At 39.9% G+C, this 22571-nt stretch overlaps 2 protein-coding genes across 4 annotated transcripts in view; both read right to left on the reverse strand.

Annotated features, from left to right (window-relative positions):
• The window catches only part of LOC110985333 (protein Obscurin-like), a 56166-nt gene that overhangs the window by 7868 nt on the left and 25727 nt on the right, over positions 1-22571 (reverse strand). For 2 of the 3 annotated variants that reach the window (XM_022246297.2, XM_087134530.1), the window contains exons 8-18: positions 18493-18570; positions 17764-18045; positions 16174-16455; positions 15928-16021; positions 15229-15429; positions 7357-7495; positions 6319-6518; positions 6066-6218; positions 5273-5318; positions 4626-4706; positions 3945-4356 (exon numbers count right to left, since the gene is read on the reverse strand). In XM_022246297.2, the coding sequence (XP_022101989.2) occupies positions 3945-4356; positions 4626-4706; positions 5273-5318; positions 6066-6218; positions 6319-6518; positions 7357-7495; positions 15229-15429; positions 15928-16021; positions 16174-16455; positions 17764-18045; positions 18493-18570 (1968 nt within the window). The remainder of the gene's footprint in view (positions 1-3944; positions 4357-4625; positions 4707-5272; positions 5319-6065; positions 6219-6318; positions 6519-7356; positions 7496-15228; positions 15430-15927; positions 16022-16173; positions 16456-17763; positions 18046-18492; positions 18571-22571) is intronic. The other variant, XM_087134531.1, reaches the window with a different exon arrangement.
• LOC147799554 (uncharacterized) lies at positions 49-3936 on the reverse strand. The gene has a single exon (XM_087134532.1). The coding sequence runs from the start codon at positions 3199-3201 to the stop codon at positions 1837-1839; it is 1365 nt and encodes a 454-aa protein (XP_086990658.1). The 5' UTR covers positions 3202-3936; the 3' UTR covers positions 49-1836.

Raw genomic sequence — 22571 nt, forward strand, 5'->3', positions numbered from 1 at the left:
AAATAAGAAACCACACAGCAACTAATGCACAAATATTATACTAAAAAGTACAGATGCCGCATGCATGCTAAATTTTTTTATTCTGAAATTGTACAAAAATACAAAAGTAGAAATAAGTACCTTGGAAGGTAGTCCATTTAACCCAGATATTAAATAACAGCAACATTCACTACAAGTCGTAATCAATGGGATGATGATTTCTATTTCAACAAAGTGTAAGATCACCAACAATATCTGAATAAATTTGACAAAATTTAACTTTGACAAAATTAGAATCAATATTCGAGTTCTTTTTCTCAGGTAGATTTTTAAATGGAGTGTGAAATCAAGGTTCATGAAAAACCACTGAACCACCCAAAAATGGGAATATCTTCTAATAAGCGATGATCAATATTTCAAAATTTATGTTAGCATAAGCAAGTTTCTAAGACAATTTCTCACAAACACCCCAACACAAATAGCACAAAAAATAAAGTTTATGCATGTTCGAAAGTCTGACAAACAACATCACTGTTAGGAAGTATCCCCACTGTCAGTAATTTCATTTTTGTGGGAATTCCAACATTTGTAATACATATATATGGTACACATTCATCGCATTTGTTTCATAAATTAACTGTAAAAGCAGTCAATGGCAAGGAATAAAATCTCACTTTCAGTGTACTGTCTCACCTCCACATTATGAAATCCTCTGGCGTTGGATTTTATTTGACATGTATTTTATGATTTGCAACCAGAAACAAATTAAATTCACCAATTTGGCTCAGTTTCGTGGAACAAAAATGTTACTCAACAAATTAAAGCAGTTCAGCTGGGAACAAATTTCTAGTAATATCCGTGATACACCCCCAACATTTTGTTTGAAAAACTGCTTGAAAAAAAATGGGACACAAACTGTAAAAGTACTTCTCACAGGCTGGCCATTTCCAGAAATGGTAGGAATAAATAGTGTCACAATTAGTAAGACACCTGTTACCTGGTCAGAAGTAAATAGTTTATATCTATCTAAAGTGAATGTGCAGGCATTTTAATCATACAATTTAATAGCATTAATTCTACAAAATAAATAAAGTTACACTTGCAACCCACATGCTAATCAATTAACATTTCTGATCAGTTCATCAGGACTATACACTGTTTACTTTGGACGCATAATTTCAATGCAACTTCTCTGCTCAATGCCATGTCAATGGCAAAGTCAGTATTATAATAAATTTTACGACTTCACGATGTTACAAGTGAAGTCAGGCTTCTTTTTCCCCATCAGCTGCACTGCATATTCTAGATGAGTTTGTAACAGTGGAGAAACGATGACAGGTGCATCCTAATATATCAATTTGAACTAAAAATACACAACTCGACCGTGTACGGCATATCATTCATTGCTCCCATTCATACACTGAATACTCCATCAATAGTTCCTGTAATTGAGACTTTGATTCAGTATGTCAAGGGAATATGACACCTCAGGGAATAAACTATCATACCTCGAGTATTAAGACCCATCGCATGTTCATCGGGCTAAACATAAACTGTAGTCACTGGGAGCACTCTACATGCTCAATTTGGAATGCTGTTTGTGCCTTCTTTGTCTTGCAAATGATAGAAACATTGCAAGGTTGTGGACACTCATGTATCACAATTCTCTCATTGTTAGAAAGGTATCATTTCAGTGCCACTATTCTCTCATAATTTTCCCTCCTTTTCCTGTGTACAAAACTAGCAATATACATTGGAACAGCACCATCTCACCTCACAGTAAATTACTACTTGGTAGTTTTTACTTTGAGTTTTGACCCAAAATAGGAGTAAGAGCACAGCCCTGGTAAGTGTTCCTCAGAATATTATACGACAGACGGCAGCAAAGAACATGCCAATGATTACACCAGCGATGAATCGAACCAATTGATTGTATCTCAGCAACATCCATGTTTCAATTCGTCCCAAGTTCAGACGATCATCGACTTCACAGACAAGGAAATCCAGATGACCTTTGACCTCAATTTCCTGGCTGGTATTGAATGAGACCGCTCTGAGTCGGCCCACTTCAGGACTCGTCCCAACTGTGAGAGAAGCTCCATCAGTCGGTGAGAGTCTCTGTGGATCAAGTGAGCTGGCTCCATTCTTCTCAGACTCCTTCCTCTTGTTATCGCGGTTGATCTTCAACATGAGCTCAGTGATGCCGACCAGTTTTGGTTGGGGCTCCTTGCTAAAGATCTGTGCGGAGGATGCGCCTTCATTTCTTAAGTTCCATCGCTTCTTTTCAGCAGAATGACGTGAATCGACAGCCATGACTTCCGGTGAAACGCTCACATGTTCCTCCACCTCAATCTCTTCCTCATCTCCAAAATCCACAGAGTCCATTGATTCTTTAGACCATTTACTGGAGAGTCTCCTTGGAAGGGGGCTTGAGTTATTGGAGTTGTGGTCTAATGCCTGCTTTTCAGGATTAGATGAACCAGCTGGTGGCACTTCTTCCGTTGAGAGAGCTCGGTTTTCCTGGATCCGTCGAAGTGAGGATGGAAGCACAAGTTTGGATTTGGACCATTTGCGTTTGGAGAAGGCTAACGTACCTGGGTGAACTGGTTTCTCAGGACTGTTCTCAACACCACTCATCTCCTGAGCTTCTGAAGTCTGAGCCGGGACATTTTTCCCTATGTTACCAAGAATTGAGCTCCAGCCAATTTTCCCGATCTTCCTCTTGACTGGTTCTTCTTTACCCACAGACATGGCACAGGCTTGGATGCCTTCATTTTCCTTCCCATTGCTCATTTCTCCATTCACTCCAACATCAAATGTGAACACTGTCTCGTCTGTTACACCATTCTCACGTTCCATCTGGGTTAGTTCAGCAGATGCCTCACTCGGTGGGACAGCGCCCAGATCCAAGTCTGGCACACGTTCAGTGTAACAACCTGCTAAGGTAGTCATCGGTGCCATCACAATATCATTTCCTGATATTGAGATACTATCAACAGGAATCTCTCTCTCACAAAACACTGCAGTTAAGTCAGCACTGTTAACTACATCAATCTTAGTTCTATCCAAATCATAGGTAGCAATTTCCTCACAATCTCTAGTTTCCGACAGCATTTGCAAGGAATCTCTAAGAAGTGACATACATTCCTCAGGTGAGTATGCCAGCTGACTTAAAAGTCTGCATAAAGTAAGCGAGGTAGATATACATTTTTCATCTGGCATGCTGGATGGTAGACATTTCTGTCGTTCACTGATTTCAGAGTCTGGCCTCTCGTGGTAACCTTGATCAACAGGGATGTCCTCACTGGTCTCAGAGTCTGGCCTCTCATGGTAACCTTGATCAACAGGGATGTCCTCACTGGTTTCAGAGTCTGGCCTCTCATGGTAACCTTGATCAACTGGGATGTCCTCACTGGTTTCAGAGTCTGGCCTCTCGTGGTAACCTTGATCAACAGGGATGTCCTCACTGGTTTCAGAGTCTGGCCTCTCACGGTTACCTTGATCAACAGGGATGTCCTCACTGGTTTCAGAGTCTGGCCTCTCACGGTTACCTTGATCAACAGGGATGTCCTCACTGGTTTCAGAGTCTGGCCTCTCGTGGTAACCTTGATCAACTGGGATGTCCTCACTGGTCTCAGAGTCTGGCCTCTCACGGTTACCTTGATCAACTGGGATGTCCTCACTGGTCTCAGAGTCTGGCCTCTCACGGTTACCTTGATCAACTGTAATGCACTTACTGTCAACTGATTCTAAGTCAGCATTTTTACAACAATGTACTCCATCTTTTGGTTGAGATTTCTTCACAAATTGCCAAGGTACACCAGTCTGCCTGCAATCACAGCACTGTACACAGGACGGTTCATGCAAACAAGCATGCTCAACAAAACTGGCAAGGTGATTATCCAAATGACATGCACAGTACAGACATACACATGCACTGTGGGATACATCACAGATTCTCATACCTGTGGTCTCGGTGGACAGTCCAACACTGCTGGTGCTCTGCGTGCTGGTAACATGCAGTGGGTGACCCACAAAACTTTGTGCCATAAGGGAAGGGACGACCAGACATGCAGGATTCTCATCATCATCGATGCCCATACTGTCATCAATAATACAAGGTAGGGGCAGGATACCAGCAGCCTCATCCTCCTCAGTGCATACCATAAACCCATACCCCATACCTGTCTCGCCCTGTGTGTCATCCCTTCCCTCACCATCAGCCTGTGGGGTTTTGTCATCTTTATTCTGTGAGTCAGTGCTTTGGCCATGGCTCTTTCCTTGTAGATGTCGTTGTCTGAAGGCGTTAATGTCACTTGCAGCTATGCTGGATAAACGTCTCAACCTCATTGCTGATTTCACGGCTGTTAGCGCTTTCTACAGCAGAAACATATTGAATTCAAGACAAAAATCAAAATATTCAATAATTACTAAGAACAATTCAGCGCAACAGTCAAACTCAAGCCCTAAGTATTAAACCAAACCTGAACCACTTGAGAAGTCATTAACACATGACACAAGAATGTATGGACAAAGACAAAGCATCCATGAAAAACTCAAGTCAAAAGCCAGGACTCACTCTGCAGACCTACACAGCTAAATACCACTGCTCCCCAGTCAATCCCAAGATGCACTGCAAGGCTCACCTGCCATTTCCGTCGAGAATTGAATGTCTTGAGTCTCTGTGTACTGAGTTTAGCTACACCCTGGTCATGACGTTCATCAAACTGTGACAAAGAGACAAGACAAGACAAGGATGTAAATAAGATTCAAATATCAGTCAATTTGGGACCTTGAACCCCTTCTCTAAATCCCCCCCCCAAAAAAAAAGTGAGAGAAAAATAACTTTGAAAGAAACACACATGGTTGTGTTTAGAACTCTGTTGTTTTTCCCTAACAAGGCTAACACATGAGAATGGTTGTTCAACCTGTTTATCTGATTCCTAACTCTTCCAGTCTTCCAACTGCACTGTTTGCAGCAGGTCACTCCTAGATTTTTGTCCCCACTATAACCAGCAGGTATACCACTGGGTTCACTTAGATTTAAATGTCACCATTTGAAACAGTCAACTCCAAAGTTTATACACGGTGTGAAGTCTTCTTGAAGCCCTTCATCTAGGTTAAAGTGTAGTTTCCTCAAGCATTTATCAATGCTAACCACCATCTCAACACTTCGATGGCAGAGATGCTATCCATCTCTTGATAGCTGCCAGTGATAAAATTCAATACCTTTCCATGAAAAAGTTTGTCCAAAACTGTTGTAATATGCGTTCTCTTTAAACACAATGCATACCTTCAACCAGGAATGTTGCAAACACTGATCCAACGAAAGTCTTTTTCTGAAAAAGAAAGTTACATTTTGAGATAACTCTTACTCTACTAAGCTTGGTTAAGAATGAACAACACCAGTATTTTGCACAGCATTGCTCTACTGAAAAATATGCTCAGCACAGGAAATACTTACGGAATGAGAACAAGTTACCAATCACCATGGACTGTGACATGGATATTTATCACACAGTGTATTATTATACCTGCAGATACTGACCATGTAAAAACTAAAAAGCACTGTCGTCCTTGCCCAATGCATCATTTTTACATGGACTATTGTTCTCACAAACAGAGGTCTCAACTCATTTTTTTAGTGCCTGGAAATACGGGTAGCAGACTGACACATTGGCAGGGATTTTCACAATGAATCCTGTTCTATCATACAGTGTACGGTGGTAGTCAGTTAGGAACTAAATTCTAGTGGATTCTTCATTGAAACATCCCTCTATCACAGAGATTTCCTTTGAAATTGGAACTTCGAAAGGATCAAGTAAACCTTTTTGCTGCCATGGTGACTGTTTAATGTTGGTTGTTTTCAAACCTCACTGTCTTCACAACAGTGTCCAAAATGATCCCTCTTCTGTGAAAAACTACATGTAAATCTGAAACCTTGGACTGCATCTGGAAAGTATTACCCATATGCATCAGAAGAAATGCAGTCGACTATTAAAAGTGTATGGATGTAGGGTAATTTCTTTTAAACAAAGGATTTACTCAATTTAATTTTCTTGAGACTTTCATTCTTGAGATCTTACTTTGGATCCAGCACCAGGACAGCTTTGAGAAACTCCTTAGCTTCATCGGAAATGCTGTCCCAAACCTCATCATCAAAGTCCCAGTAACCACGTTTGACCTTCATTAATGTCTGCTTGTCATCGTCGCCCATGAAGGGAGACATTCCACTCAATCTACATAAAGAACAGCAACCGCATATTTATTCATCACCCTGACAACAACATTCTAAATGACTTTTTAGCAGATGTGCAAAACAGCACTAAATGTACTCACAGAATGTAAGCCATGACACCAATACTCCAGACATCTGAAGCAGTAGAAACCGGCTGCTTACAGACGACCTCAGGGGCCACAAATTCTGGGGTGCCAAATTTGCATATGACGTCCCTGTCCGGAGACACTACTCTTGCCAAGCCGAAGTCAATGACCTTAAGGTCATCCGAGTCAGGTGACACCAGGAGAATGTTCTCAGGCTGTGAGGAGATGGATAGAGGAATTCTTGAACTTATGGACCGTGATGGTGAAAGGTCAACTAAATGCCTTGCAGGCATTCAAATGAATATTTGCAGCAAATCCAATATGGCTCTTTCTGACAGGCACACTGTGCCCACTCCAATATGTTAGGACTTGGCCTGATGTGATGAAGTCACAGGCCGTGTCCGAAATGGGCTTTCAGTTTTACGGCTAGGTCTATGGTCTACGCATCTCCGCACATTTCCAATGGAGGGAAGACCTGGACCTAGCTCTAGACCACAGACATGTTGTCTTTGACAAAGTCATGGAGTGAATAACTCCTACCGACTATACCTACCAAATTTAGCTTTATTTAACAACAGTTAGATTTGCCAAATACTGAAAAAGTTCTGACTTTAGATTGTAGTTCTGACTGTAGATCAAACAGGCATAAAATAAAGCTCACTGTCAACTTTGATCAAGCTGAATTGGAAGACTCAGCTGAATATTTGCAAATGTGTTCCCAGCTTCGACATTTAACAAGTGGATACATGTAGGTCTCTTTTATTCACCCTGAGTTGAAGTGAACCCTCACCGGCGAAAGAAAGACGGACTGGTAAAAAGTTTTCCAACTTGGTTCTTGCACTCACATTCGGTGTGCGCGCGAAGACCATACATTCCAGAATAAATTTGTTGCACGTGTTCCGCGTCAAACACACATAAACTTGTGCACCTACGTGGTGAGTTCGTACCAAAGGACTGTCAATTTCATTTAAAAACACACCCTCTTTTGTTCCCGCTAAGAGTAGATAGCCAATGTTCTTGACGCTTTCTGTTTCTTGACCAGATATCACCCACCTTCAGATCCAGATGAACTATATTCTTCTTATGCATGTGATGGACTCCCTCAATGACTTGCTTGATGAAGAACACCGTCTCACTCTCTGTGATGTGATCTCGAGATACAATCCTCTCAAAGAGCTCACCTCCGCTGACACTGAGATGGGGAAGACCATTAAGGAATATACAGCACTGAAATAACAACTGTGACTACATCATCTCAACAGCACTACCTGATAGAGTTAGCAACACAGCTGCAACCAATTTACTCAAAGTAATTACATGTACAGATGAGCGTTCAAGCAAACCTGTAGTGTATTTCAATGTTGCAATTTAATCCCAACTGATACCAGAAGCACCTTCCAGGTACCCTCAAACAGTAATGCGTACATGTACTTCACTTGTGCTCACAAACTAATTAAGATTTAGACTGCATGCAAAGTACACAAAGTTGGTGTTTTGGGACACCATGTCAATTAGAGTTGTTCAATGAAACTGTCAAAAGCAGCAATAAAGCCATTGTCTCACCACAATTTCAGTTTCAGCTCATTCACATTCCACACGAGTCAATATGGCTTAGAATGTAAAATAAATACATATAGAACTGCTCATGTGAAATTAATACATGTACTAGCTGCATACTCATTTTGCACATGAGCAATTGTTTAAATCATTTCCTTTCAATGCGAGTACTGGACAGCATTTTTCTCCTTAAGTCTTCAAGTTTGAGACCAAATCCTACTTGAAAGTTGGTAAACCTGAGAGACCATGTACACACATGTAAATGTCTGAGTACAGACACAGACAGAATGTATAACTAAAGCACGAACCAATGCCGAGCATCACAAGAGATCCCAAGTCCAATTACACAGTATCGTACATGTACACCTGAATCCATCAACACAACATGCCCAACTCGGCCAGCCGTCCAACCATGAGGTGATCTCTCAGAGTACATTCAGTCATGCCCACACGTAGAAGTGCACAGGAAGTGAAACTACAATGTTCCTTATTGACAGCAAGTCATCAAGTGTTGTCTCCACTGGAGCTTGTGAGAGTTCATTGTTCAGATAAAGCCTACCTTCAAAGCTGACAGAGACCCCCCTCCATCTAAAAAAAAACCAGAAAAAACCTGACACAACACATGTGCTCGGTCTATCCATAAATAGAACTAACAATCCGGTAAGAGTCCTGTACAAATGGAGGAGAAGATTTGTTTACAACTAGTTACTGCTGACAAAATCTATGTACAAATAGGGCTGATCTTCAGTGAGGAAAGTATGACATACACCTCTGGCAAGGCAGTCTTTGATATACTGATATGATCAGGCACCTAACCACATTTGTGCATATACACATGTGTTTATGGTCACAGAAATTGCTGCTGATAGAGAATTGCCCTCAGACCAAACAAAACAGACTAGAAACCATTAAAAGAAGTTTTAATAAAAAGCTTTTTAAGAACAGAAATTTGTGTCTACTAACCTAATATTTACAACCCAATGACAACCTCAGGTAAGGTGTAGGAAGTGAACAGTGGACATATTCCCTTCCCAGGCCAATATAACCATTGTCATGGTAATAATCAAGTCATCTAACATGTCTCAACACGCATCTTCATTTAGTCTTACCATACACATGAATAATGCACCTCAACATGACAGAGGATTTCTTGTACAGTAACAGAATCAATCTATACAGATGAATAGTCGGATCACAAAATTGAGTTAAATCAACTACCTTGTTTATAATTTTTTCAAATGCTTCCTGTTAAACGAGTCAAACAGGATGCATCTGACAATGCATCCGGCTTGTTTCGATCTCACAGGAAGCTACGATTGTAATTGTTGGAAATTAAGCTACGTGGGCACAATACCATTTAGCATAACATCACCAGGGTTCATCAGCCATGCAAGAACAGAACACTGGTATTTGTCAGTCAGTGAGCCATGGATGAAATCCCTATTGCTGTGACAAAACTGAAACTGATTGCCAGACAACCCCTGGAAAGCCTATTGACCAGGATCATAGTGACTATACTCATGTAAACTATGTATACACAAGACTTTGCAAACAGAATGGGGATGGGTGATGTTTGCCTGGAGATAAATAAATATTGACTGGAAATATAACTATGAGGAACTGGTTTGTAGGGCAGGTGCTTAACAGACAAGATACTTCCTCAACATCCAATGTTGGAAGAATTTGACTACACAAGGAAAAGCATGTTTCAAACTTTGAACATGAGTAACTCACATGAAAGTCATGAAAATTGAGAAATTTGATGTTGCAAGCGCTCCCGAAATTTGCATGTAAAGTTACTTTTTCCCTCAGTTTACCAGTAAATTTAATTTGCCAAGTGTTTACAGTACCTGGAAACTGCATTACAGAATTCATTAACTTGAACCTACCAGGACATGAGAAAAATCATACAACTTTGCTGATAGAGGACTGCATTGTATTTCTTCTCACGTTACCAACAGTGAAGTCCTTGATATGCTTTTAACTGATGAACTTACATAAGCTCGTTCCAGATTGTCAACTGCTGTTCCTTCAGCAAACTTGTGCAAACTTTCTCCAGGATTACAGTCAACATAAAAGATGATGGGTCAGTTCAAGCCAGTGGGGCAACTGGAGTGAAATTTCTAAGGAATGGGGGCACCCATGGGCTGCATACTTTTTTTCAGGGGGAAATCACAAATTGTTGAACTACAGTTGGAACATAATCTTTATGCAGACCAAAATTTCAATGGGGAAGGTGCACCCAGAAAAAAGTTTCAAATTTACTGGTGGCTTAAATGCTCAAATACTATCAGGAAGTAAAGTGCCACTGTAAGGATTATTCCAGTAATATCGGAGGCAGCTACATGTACATACGAACATCACCAATAATCCTTAGACATTGCCCACTTGTCCTTCATCTACATGCAAACCAGCAATCAATAGCAATCACAAAAGCAATACACTCCTTCCCACAAAGAAGTCTACTTACAGGATTACACAGGCTGACGTGACATAATAAGTCTGTGAATGGGCACTGTGAGCTGGAGGTACCTACCATTTGGGTCATCCACTTGGGGTTGGGATGAGGCCATAAAGTCTGGTACAATGCACCCATTTCTGCGCTTAATGGCATACTTGCTGGTGTAAATGTACCCCTGCTAACTGTCTAACAAACTACAATTGTATATTAACAGGATCCAACAACATTAAACATCGCAATTAACAAACAACTATGGACATTAAGAACCGCAGATACAGCATGTGCAATAGGAAGTCCTTACAATGGGTTGCAATATGATAGTACAATGTACATATAGTCCAGTACCCTGTCTGTCCTTTTTACAAGAGTGGCTGAACACACTCACGTTGCATGTGAGACAATGTATACAGAGAAAGTGCAAACAACTTGCTCCAACAGTAAATACTGTAGGAATGCCACATCATCAATGTGTGCAATTCCCATGTCGACCCCATAACCTAGTCGATACTTCCTCATTCCTTTCTCTTTTGAGTTTAACATGTGGAAAAAGGATTTCTTAGCCTGAGGGTCCTCCCCTATAAGCAGGTTTTCTCACTTGTGACATTCAGCAAAACCTATTAATAATGCTTTGGACAGGATCACAGACCTGTATTAGATCACATACCCGGAAATTCCAAAGTCCGTTTCCTTTGCATTTCCTGTGTGTACCCTATACAGAGCACTTTCACAATCTTGGTGAATGTTTCAGCAATTAGCTTCAAGTTACCTACATGCCGTGTCTCACCACAAATCGGTGAGCACATTAGGCCAGGCAAACAATCAATGCAAGCTCTGTGAACATACACCACCAAGATCATATGAAGACGTTTCTATTCTATGGTAGTTCTATTGCATCAAAAGCACACTTAGAATGCAAGTATGTGCGTGTCAATGCATGTGAATCATTTTAGCATTCTAATAATCTACAAAAAATGGGAAGAGTCCAGATAGATACAATTCTTAGAACTTTTCAGACAAGTGAATGGCTGTCCTTTAAACAGAGAGAGAGAGAGAAAAATTATCTGACTCAGATGCAAACCAAGACATTTTGCATCTGGTTAATGGTTTCTGTGTTCAGAGTTCAGACAATCTACCTGGCAAATACACCATATTTCCAAATTTTCCAGACAAAATATACAATGTCAGACCACAAAATGGTTGAATCGTAACTGGAATTTGCTATCACTGCCACGTAAGCAATGCTACTGAGACAGAAATATGAAGAGGAAACTGGTAATAGGGGTTGAGTTAGTGGGACTGTACACTGTGAAACTAGAATCAGCTATTTGGAATGATGGATTGTTGAGTACATGATATCAGTAAGGGGGGGGGATATTTCAGCTCCATCAAGCTGACATGACAGACATTATAATGCACAAAATCCACTTCAATTCCCTGGGAGATATAGTCAGCTGTTTAACTGCTATCGGGTACAATCTAAAAACACTACTGTTTATTTCATATTTGCATCAGGCAACTTCAATAACTGTGCTGGCTAATCAGCTCTTTTCAACACCAGGTGTTTGTTGAGTCCAATGAAACAAAAAGCTTATCATTAATCTTAATTTGTACGAACTATTATAATTTTTTTTTTGCACATTGAAAGTAGAGTACACGGCATGTCTCAACAATGAACACCCCTCCGCCCCCCCAAAAAAAACCCTAAGCGGAAATTGTTCCTGAAGAATCACTAAACCATTCTAATTTTTGTTAGACTGAATGACCATTAAACACCAGTTACACCTTAATTCTAAAGCCTAGCTATTCCTACCTTTAGAGGAAAAAAAATGAGAAAAAAAAATAAATTTTCTGATGTTGTTTTGGGAGCGCAATCATTCCATCTGCATGATCTGTCAATATTACTGCATAATTTGCCAATAATTCTGCCATCGGCCTATCGCCAATTCTTCCTAATTTGCAACTGCGGGAGATTATTTGGAAACCGGGAATTCAAGTCAGATCAGAAATTTCACATGGGATGATTAGAATTAACTGATAGCAAAACACAATAATGCAATCATGCTGATTGACTGATTGTGCCCAACATCAACAATTGTTTCATTGTAATATTCCTGGTAACTGTTTCATCCACATTAAAGTCTAGTTTGAACTATGGCCATGTCCGAAACGGGCTTCCAGAGCTACGGCTAGGTCTATTGTCTACGCGTCTCCACGAATTTCCAATGGAGTGAAGACCTAGACCTAGCTCTAGACAAGAAAGTCAGATGCAGCCTATGTTTAAGGCAGTGCCTGTGCCAAATACATGAGGCTCAACAAAAAAACTAAATTAAACATGTAAAACCTGCAGCAGAAATGAGCATAAATTTCTCAGTGTAATGCAAATTAAACATCAATACCAAATTAAATGGTGGCAAGCTGCAAGAAACGTACCTCACCTACAAATGTAAATGTCCCGCTACGATGTAACTGTTAACTCCCAGGATGCACAGCTCAACTGTAAATCACCCTGCGTTCAAATGCTCAGTGGGCAGACTACATACACACAATGAAGTTTACAGGCAGAACATGCTCCTTGCATTCAGCGGGCAACAAGCAGGTTCTCCACATCCGTCAGACTGGGAGTGGGACCACTTGTGCCACGGAATATGGTCCACCAATGCACTCTCATAAGCCTATCGCTATCGCTCATGTTCCAATACACCATCACAGCCCACAGGATAGGATTCACAGGATCACATGGGGCTCATATCGGCTTGTTCTGGGCTCTGATTTTTACTGGACCAAGTGTCAACAGCAGCTTCTCCTGAGTTTACTCCTCCACCAACCACTCTGGAGTCACCCAGCGACACCTGATGGGCCTGATGATAAATAATTCACACTGGGACTGCAACAATGGCTCTCCAAATACAACATGAATAGGGACTCCCTCAGACCATGGAGGTACACATTGAACTCCTTGACAGGTCAAACTTAGCTCTCTGGGTCATCTAGCCAAGGCCAAGAATTTTGAGGTTCTAACTGCACAACATGCACAATAACAGAAGTAATTGAACATCATACCTGCATTGGAATGGAATGGCCCAAATTCCTAGGGGTGAACTTTGTGGCTGACAACTAACATACAGGGTACGGGGCTGCAGGTGGTTAAAGGAAACACAACCCCTGGGAATGGACCATCCAATTTTCAATGGGGAATTGTCTTTTTTTTCCAACCTCTCACTGGAAAGCAAGAATCCTTTTGAAGTGTTTGAGTTCAAGGTTGTTTCATGTCCATCAATGTGGGTTCAATAATGAATACAGAGATAGAAAAGTGATCACATGGAAAAAATGAAAGCCTAAAATGCATATGGACTATGAAAAGTAACCATGTATCATGATCATTGATGCCATGTGACCTAAGCTGCAGACTGTTGTCTGTGTCAGTGTAAAGACAAGTGCATGAACATGGAGGATGGGCGGCTACATGGTTGAATCTCACCCTAGCTCAATAAATGTTTTTGAAGACCTTCAGGAATCCTTCACCTACATGCTAAAAACATGCTAGGGTAAAAACTGGACCGATTTGAAAAAGGTGGGTGCCATAAGACCCCTCAGACCTCTGCCTTATCAACTCTTTGCAAAATACCGGATAGAGTAGACTGATATCATGGTTGAAAAACCAAAACCAGGAAAAAAAAGCCTGTTTACTTTCTGAGGTTTGTAACTCTTAGACCACCTACACAGTTATTGCAAAAATATCTAGACTTCTTGTAATCCTTCACACTAGCAAAATAAACAACATCTCCAATTCTGTCTGGAAGCTAAATTCTGGGTTCTGTAAACATAGACAGTCAAAGGTCAACTGAGGTCACATGAATGTTGACACAAGACTTAAGCTACAAAATCTCCTCCTAAGTCCGCCAGACAAATGCAGGATGTAAACATCTTGGGGCACTTGGGTCAACTTACAAGCTGAACAGATCACCTAGAGGGGTGCCTACTGGAGCCGGTGAGGGAGGGGGGATGTCTCCACCCACAAAAAAACGTCCAGGATATATACAACATATGTACAGTATATTCTCACCATCTCAGACATGTTTCCATGTATTAGTGTCACAAATCATTTTCAACTATTCTATGGAATATTGTCCAATTAACATTACCATATATCATCCCGTAACATCACCTGAAAAATGTTGCAGCGAGATAAATGATTGATTTTCATTTTTAAAGAATCGACCATCCATTAACACACAATGTTGGTGCCATGAACGTCTTCACACCTATCGGACTAAAATTCAATTACCATTTCTAGGGAATTCGATTAGCACAATACAATGCTCACACCTGCCACAAACTGTCTGAATAATGGAATGCAACCCCATGGAACAACTGACAACCTGTTGTTGTCGCATTCTCAGAGGAAAACATTCAATCATCATTAACTCCATCAGCATGATCTAATCCATATACGTCTCAATTGAACATTGCCACCAAAATTAATGACTACTTTATCTACTGGAAAACTGCTGTCACTGATTTTGAAATAATTTAGGCCTCTCTAGGCCAGTGGTAAGAAAATATATTCACAAATGAAACAGCATGAAATAATTGACTAGGTTAGGAATATGTAGCTAAGATGTGAGAATTAAAAGACAAGATCTAAGCATCGTAGGACTGCATAGCTTGATGACAGCTACAGATTGAGAGACTGTGAAACAAGTTGCAGCCCTGGAGTTTAAGAAGATGCCTTATTTAGTCATGATCATATGCATCTCATTTGAAGTTTTCATCTTGGAGTAAGAGTGACCAATTCCAATGATCTATTCTAATGGATATAGGTATTACTGTAAACATTGTTTAAGGAAATGCTGCCGACAAAACGAGGAAAAAAATGACTAACTTTGATTTGCTTCAAGAAAGGATACAGTTCCATGACCATGATAACATCTTGCTTGGTCTCATAAGAATCATAGATGCTGACAAGACGTTTATGATCCAGCATTCCCATCACCAAGACTTCTCTTCTCAGATCATCCCACATCCCATTCTTGACTCGGATGATTTTGACGGCACATTCTTTCTTGGTCTCCTTGTGGATGCACTTTTTCACGATACCATACGCACCTCTGAAATCAAATTACATTGATGAAATTGATATTTTCTCAATTTAATTTTCAAAAGTTCAATGAAAGGTTTTCTTAATTATTCCGTTAATTATTGGATCTGGACCATGAAACTAATCCCAAGGTTGAAGGATCTTTACTGTGGACGACGTTATCACATGGTTTCTCTTTACTTTGTCATAACTAAATGTGTTCCTTTGAAGGGTTAAAAAAGGTGGGAAGTGTCAATGCGGGTCACGAAAATTTGTAAGAAAGAACAGGACCAAACAAGTGCTTTGCAAAATTTCAGCAACCCCTTACTCTATCATTGACTTTGCAAAGGACAGATTTCCAGGGGAGTAGACAGAAAGAACTGGTTGTTTTATGGGGATCCAAAATGGATAGGAACAGTCGAATGTCTAAAATGAAGAAAGTCTAATATTGAGAATGATCAAACCTTACAATGATGTTTATGACAATCAAGAATGAAGTAAGAAACTTAAGAAAGACAGAATCGCTTACTTGCCGAGTTCAGCCAGAACTTCGTACTCATCTTCAACAGTCACATCCTTCTTGATCTTAATCCGACTGTCAGAGAAGAAAAACTTCATCGGATCTGAACACAGAGAAAGCAGAGGCCAAAATGATGGTGTAATTACTAACAGCTGATGGACACTTCTCCCCCTTTTTGACTGCGATATTAACCTTGCCAAGAAATTCCCCTTAATATCGATGATGGACGCATGATGCTTATCAATATTTTCTCACCTGGTACAGTAACCCTTGCAGAATGCGATACCTCCCCTGCCATATTGATAGCTGTCATCTTGTAAAATCCCTCATCATCCGGTACCGCCTGGTCAATCTTCAGGGAGCACATGTCCTCCCCCTCAAACAGGAAGGTGAATTTACTGGTCGGGGACAGCGGGCGCTCATCTTTGTACCAGATCACATCGGGCTCGGGGATGCCACCGACGCGGACGTCTAGACGAAGCTGCTCACCTGCTGGGGCACTGGTGTCAGGAAATCCTTTGATGATGTCAGGAGGCTCTGTAGAAACAAAAGAAGAGCGTCAGACCTCAGGCGACCATCTAGTCCCAGAGCCATCTATTAAAGAGTGACCAGCCACCTGTCTCACTTTCCTTCAAGACTTCCATGCAATATGCAGCTGTCATACAGATACATTTATGATTGCATCTCTAAGATCAAATGTCACCATCATTGACGTAGTTCAGTTGTTTCCCCACACAAAGTTGCTGATACAAAAATTCCAGAAATACTTTTAAACAATTCAGCCTGCCTGTTGAATCTTGTCCAAACACTTATTAATTAACTGAAGTCAGTATGGTTAATAGAAGGCACCACCAGTACATCTCCAAGGCTGACAAACGTACAGGCAACTGTTGCTAAGGCGGCAACTGCAGACTTCTTCCTAGTGACACACCAGCTCAAAACAAAACCACTCAACAAATCACTGTTTGCTCTTGATCCAACCATTCAACCATCCCAGCGTGTACTTCCACTAGAAAGTGGCGAGACAGGCATCAGTTTGTATACACACACCATACTCTCAAAACAGCCAAGGTGATGGGACCAAAAAAAACCTGTGATGATTTACACAGCTGTGGACATGGCAAACATTCTCATCTACTACAATATTGACTTTCAGTGATTGATTTCAATATGCCAGTCAGGAGTTCACAGCAAAGACACATAAATTTACATAAAAGTGCACACTTTTCACACGCAGGCAAGTTCTTTTACAAAGTATAGTCATAATGACAGAGAAGAGGGAAATTTGTTTTTAAGAAGACTTCAATAGTACTTAGTTTATTTTATATGAAATGAATTCACTTTAAATGTAAACTCCTGTGACAGGACAGGAAATCACTAGAATGCCATCCTAAACTTGGATGGAAAATCACTCTCAATTTTAAGGTTAATGATCTCTCTTCCAGGAAAAGGCGGCTAGATTAGCTGTGAAACAATCGAAAACAACCACAAAGAGAAATACTGCCAGTGAGGGTAGATAAAATATTGCTAATCACTAGACATGTGGCGCTGAACCTTATAATAAAACTTCTGCTATCAAATTACAATGTAAAAATAAAGAATACTTGATGTCACAAGAACGTAATAGTGATTTTTCACTAATTCATTTAGGAGAGCAGTCCTCCAAGTTTAAACTTTACCCCCAGGTATGTCTGTTGAAATAAGCTGCAATGACATTAATCTGCACTTCTACTCCATTCATACTACCTTCTAATTGTTAGCTATTGGGCTCTACATGTAAGTTAACCAGTAAACACAGGCAATCAATTACAGTCTATTGTCTGATTGGTTAACAGACCCACCCACCTGCAACATCAAGGTAAAGTCTACAGCTAGCTTTTCCAGTCTTATTCTCAGCAACGCATTCATACTCGCCGATGTCCTTGTAGGTGACGTCCTTGATCTCCAGCAGACACGTTCCATCCTCCTTGTAGCTGGCCTGCATCTTCTTGTTGTCCACGATGTCCTCATCTCGATACCATTTGACAACGGGAGGAGGCTCACACAAGACTTTGCAGCTCAGGACGGCCGTGGAGTGCTCTAAGACGTACACATCTTCTTGACCTTCCATGAAAAAAGGCTTGATGTCTGCAGTGGAGAAATGACTCATACAATTCAGCCTAGAGTGTTGCATTTGATCTCAGACAGCTCATGTAAACTTCTAGCTAGGCTTTCTTCTTAAATCCTCTTGAATTAACATAAAAAATCCTTGCAAGTTAAGGACGTTCTTGTAATGAACAGAAAGGAGTGTGGTTAAAACAACTGTATACATTTAGTACTACTCAATATCCACCACATCAATGTTCAATTTAAGAATGTTCATTAAGGAAAGGAAAACTTTTATAGCAAGTCCATATAAAGCATTACCAACAAAATCTTCAAAGTGTTCTTGCTTCTTTTGACACTTTTTTTTTAAAGTGAAGAATAAACTATCAACTGAGATTAATCCCACCATTACAGAAAATGCATGTACATTGTTTTCATTCAAATATTGTATCTTTTTCTGGTACAGCTGCACTCATCTCTCCTTCCCACCTTTGGCTATGGAGATGGCATTCTGTTTCTTCAGACAACACTTGGAGGGAGACGCTGATGTGTCTTGGATCTTAGATACTGGGGAAGGGAAAAATCACCCAAATGATGCATCAATGAAGTTGCAAGAGTCTTTCATGTGAATTTCAACACTGCGATTGAAGAAACTCCAAATGAGTAACTTGTAAATACTTGTTTTGGATGTACCGGTACAGGTGAGTATCTTGTTAATATTGGCGATATTTCAATAATAAGTATACATTTTGGTAACTTCTTTCTGCTGTGATGATGTCACAATTCACACAAAAATTATTCACTGCATGATAAAATGCTAGCAAGACTTTGCTGAATTGCCATTTCAGTTGCTGCGTGACTAGATAGCATTACACTTTGGCTTAGTGGAGATGCCTCTCCATTTAGATATCCCCACATTGCTGAGAAGTCGCCTAGGTGCTCAGGTGCACAGAGCTTTCCAGATCATGTTTATTATGACTGTCAGTTTGATAATTGATTTGTAATAGCTCGCAGTGAAGCACTGGCAGAGCCAAATCAACAGAAGGATATTCATAGTGTACAAACATTATTCAAGTGACTCTGAGACCTGTGCACTGCCATCCATTTATTTTTCTTGTTTTCCATGCCAAGTGCCCCTCAGGAATTTGAATTATAAAAAGAAGACGTCCAGAGGGCTTCACCTCATGTGACTATCAAAGTACACAAACAGTGCTGGCTATTTTAAAAGTTATACATATAATGGGGTTTTTAATATATCCAAGAATAAATTCTAAACGTCATCAGTTTGCTGAGATTTTATGTTTTTTCTTACCTGAAATTTTCTGTTCTTTTGATAAATAAAACATAAACCGCCAAAACTGTGTACTTTTTTGTGGAAATTCTTTTGTTTGGTGCACACCACAGGGCAAAGTGAACAGAACGGTGCTTGCTCTCTCACTTGGCCGGGTCCAAGCCCACGGTTTTCCTGTTTGGCCACATGATCATTACATTTCAATTGCCTAGGGGTGCACCAGTTTGCATTCAAAATGTTCCAGTGTAACCTCCCCCCCAAAAAATTTGTATTGTTTTTGTTTGTCTTTCACTCCCTTACCTTTCTTTTTTACATTTTTTTTTAATTTGAGTGAGATTTGACAACACAAAAAGCACATCTACAGCACCATCATGGGAATGCATGTGAGCAGCATGAGTGCTGCAGTTGGGCAGGCGCTGGCAGCCAGGCTTAAACCACGGCATGCATGAAGCTTCCTTCAGTGTGGTCACATGGCCACTATAAAGAGTAAATGAATGGACTTCAAGCATATGGACTGTGATAGCAAACAGGCTCGCTTGAAAGCCGGGATTCATTTAGGCTACAGGTGGTGGTCCCGACTAGTCGATTACAATGGCAGCAAGCACCCACGTGTCCTTACACTAAAAGACAAAGTGCACTTTGCAGAAATAACTCATAATTAAAGTCTCACGTTCTTTTTCCACTCATTATCAGTGATTTGGCGGCAGTCTTTTTGGATCAGCCCTTCAAAAACTTTGAGTTAAGCGGATGTAGTGGTGTGGGGATTTCGAATTACGGAAGTAGTTTTGAACATAAAAGGTTGATTCCAGAGTGACTGACGGGCAATTCAATGTAACCTTTTTTTTTAAACTTGCACCAAAAAATGGGCATGGTTTATCCAAGAAAGTTACACTGTAAATCAACAAGAACAAGTCACATATCAATTTAAAAACAAAGGCTGAAACCAAACAATTAAATGGCTGTATAGTTGCAAATAGAATCAGCATGACTGACGGGACAAGAAAAACTGTCACTTTTCAGAAAACGTAGATCCATGCATAAAACTATCTGTTCTCGACTGAGAGATTTAGTGTAAACTCTTCTCCAAATTAATCACTGGTACATAAACAACCAGTAAACATTACATTCAATATAATCAAAGTTACAAATTCCCATACTCGGCTCATCACACTTGTGACTGACGGGACCTTTTTTGACACATTTTTCTCAGCAATCTTGAATGCCATTTTTAGGTCTTCAAACTTACGTTTTCTTCTTTGAACAGAAGAGAACAATGATAAACATTAGTTTCAATATCATTTGAGTCACAAAACTTTCAATGCCTCCTCTCACCTCAAATTCAGTAGAGGTGCTTAAATCATTACACAGATCCGTGTGTTTGTAAGTACAGTATTTCTAGTACACTTTGTTTATTTGGACTTGTACTATGTTGTTTAGACTTGTACATTGTAACATGGACATTATATGTCTGTAATAATACATACATGTGTAGATGCACTGTATAAAACAGGATACAGGATCACCTGTTTTGGGTTGTAAATCTTACATATTTAAGGGTTGTGGAATTATCAAATTCCAACTCTGTGATAAACACCTCTAGAATGAATCAGAGACGGAACATCAGGCATTGTTTTCACAATATCCTCTGTTATACCAAAGAGATTTCATGTCATCCTGTGACATGATGTTGATGTCAGGATGTACATGTACCGATACATCAACATTTTCAACTTCCTCGGATGTGTTGATGTCAAGTTTTGGGGCCAAGACCCTTTCAAAAACCTGGTGCTTAAGAGACCCCCCAAATTCCATTGATACACCCTTTCCTGTGGGAAATTTGTTTGAAAGTCCAGGCCTCGAAATAGTACAAGCCCGGCATACAAATTCTGGCAAAAAGTGCTCTGGCAAAAATGCCTCATTGTCACTTTCATCGATCCTGTGAATCCAAATATAAAAGCTTAGATTTTGAAAGAAAAAATTGAGGTATCTCCAATTTAACAAAAAGTTGACTTCTGACCATATTTCGATCGAATTTGAGGATTTTTGTAGCTGAAATCTTACTGAATAGTTTTCACGATCCGGAACTAGGAAAATGACTGTACCAAACCTATATGAACAAGAGACCGAAGGAGTTTTGTCTTCTGAGGGGGAAGCACTGTTGACGTATACTTCTTGCATGACTGTATTTGTAACTTTCAAACCCAGTCGGCCTAAATGACTTTTGTGTGGAAGTGTTAGTGCTTACTATTTGTCAAATAAAACAAAATAAATGAAAATTACTTTCAGCCTTTTGTTTTCCAAAATGTCAAATTCTTCATTGGTAAGCTGATAACAAATTTTGGGATTTTCTTATTTTTTATATACAGGCTAGTAAAACTCTAAACAGGCCAGTAAAATATGCAGTTAACAGTGGGCCAGCCAGGTAAAAAAGTTAGCACAAGGCCTGAAGTTGTAAAATTTAAGTATTTATGTCATATAAATGTACTTGTACATGTATTAGATTGTTTAAATTGATGTCATTGTGCATACGGTATACAGTAATCATACATGTATCTGCCTCAAATTTGGAACAAAAGTGAAAATGACAGAGTGGAAATGTATGTGACTGACGGGATAGAATGTGACAGACGGGACAGAATGTGACTGACGGGACAAATTTTGAGAACATTTTCTTAGTTAAATATCTGTGAACTTTTTTTCTCAGGTTTCTGTAAGAGACTTACTGACTACAAGATAGATTAAACTTAAAATGAAATATATGTATATAAGTGTAGTAAATAATCAACTTTCTTATGTTTTTTTTGACTGACGGGACATTTCAACACCCAGATTTGAAAGCTGTAATATACCCTCAGAATGTTTTTACTTGGGTGTAATTTATATCCTGGACTACAGTGAAGGTATCAAAGTTGACAATGAACTATTCATAAATTTCTTTGGCGCTTCTGCACTATATCAATTGGGATCAAGATTTTTCTACAAATTTTGCATTCCCACCCGCCCCCAGTTTCCCAAACTTCACACTGCCATAAAAGTAAATTGAATTACATTTGGCACTAAGCAAATGTGGTTTCTGACATCTTAGATGTTTATTTTAAGGCCAAAAAACAACTGCAAGCATTGAAGAAACTTTAACAATGCATACAAGTGCAACATTTCTACGAATCACCCAATAGCCTATTCTTTTGGCGGGAATGAAGAACGTCTTTGAGATAAGCGGAGTTTCCAGTTAACCGACTTTCAGTTATTGTTTACTGTACCAGTGTCATGTCAAGTA

The sequence above is a fragment of the Acanthaster planci genome, linkage group LG03 (genome assembly GCF_054643075.1).
Source record: "Acanthaster planci isolate LZ-2023a linkage group LG03, COTS_SCS, whole genome shotgun sequence".
In the NCBI taxonomy this organism is placed as follows: domain Eukaryota; kingdom Metazoa; phylum Echinodermata; class Asteroidea; order Valvatida; family Acanthasteridae; genus Acanthaster; species Acanthaster planci.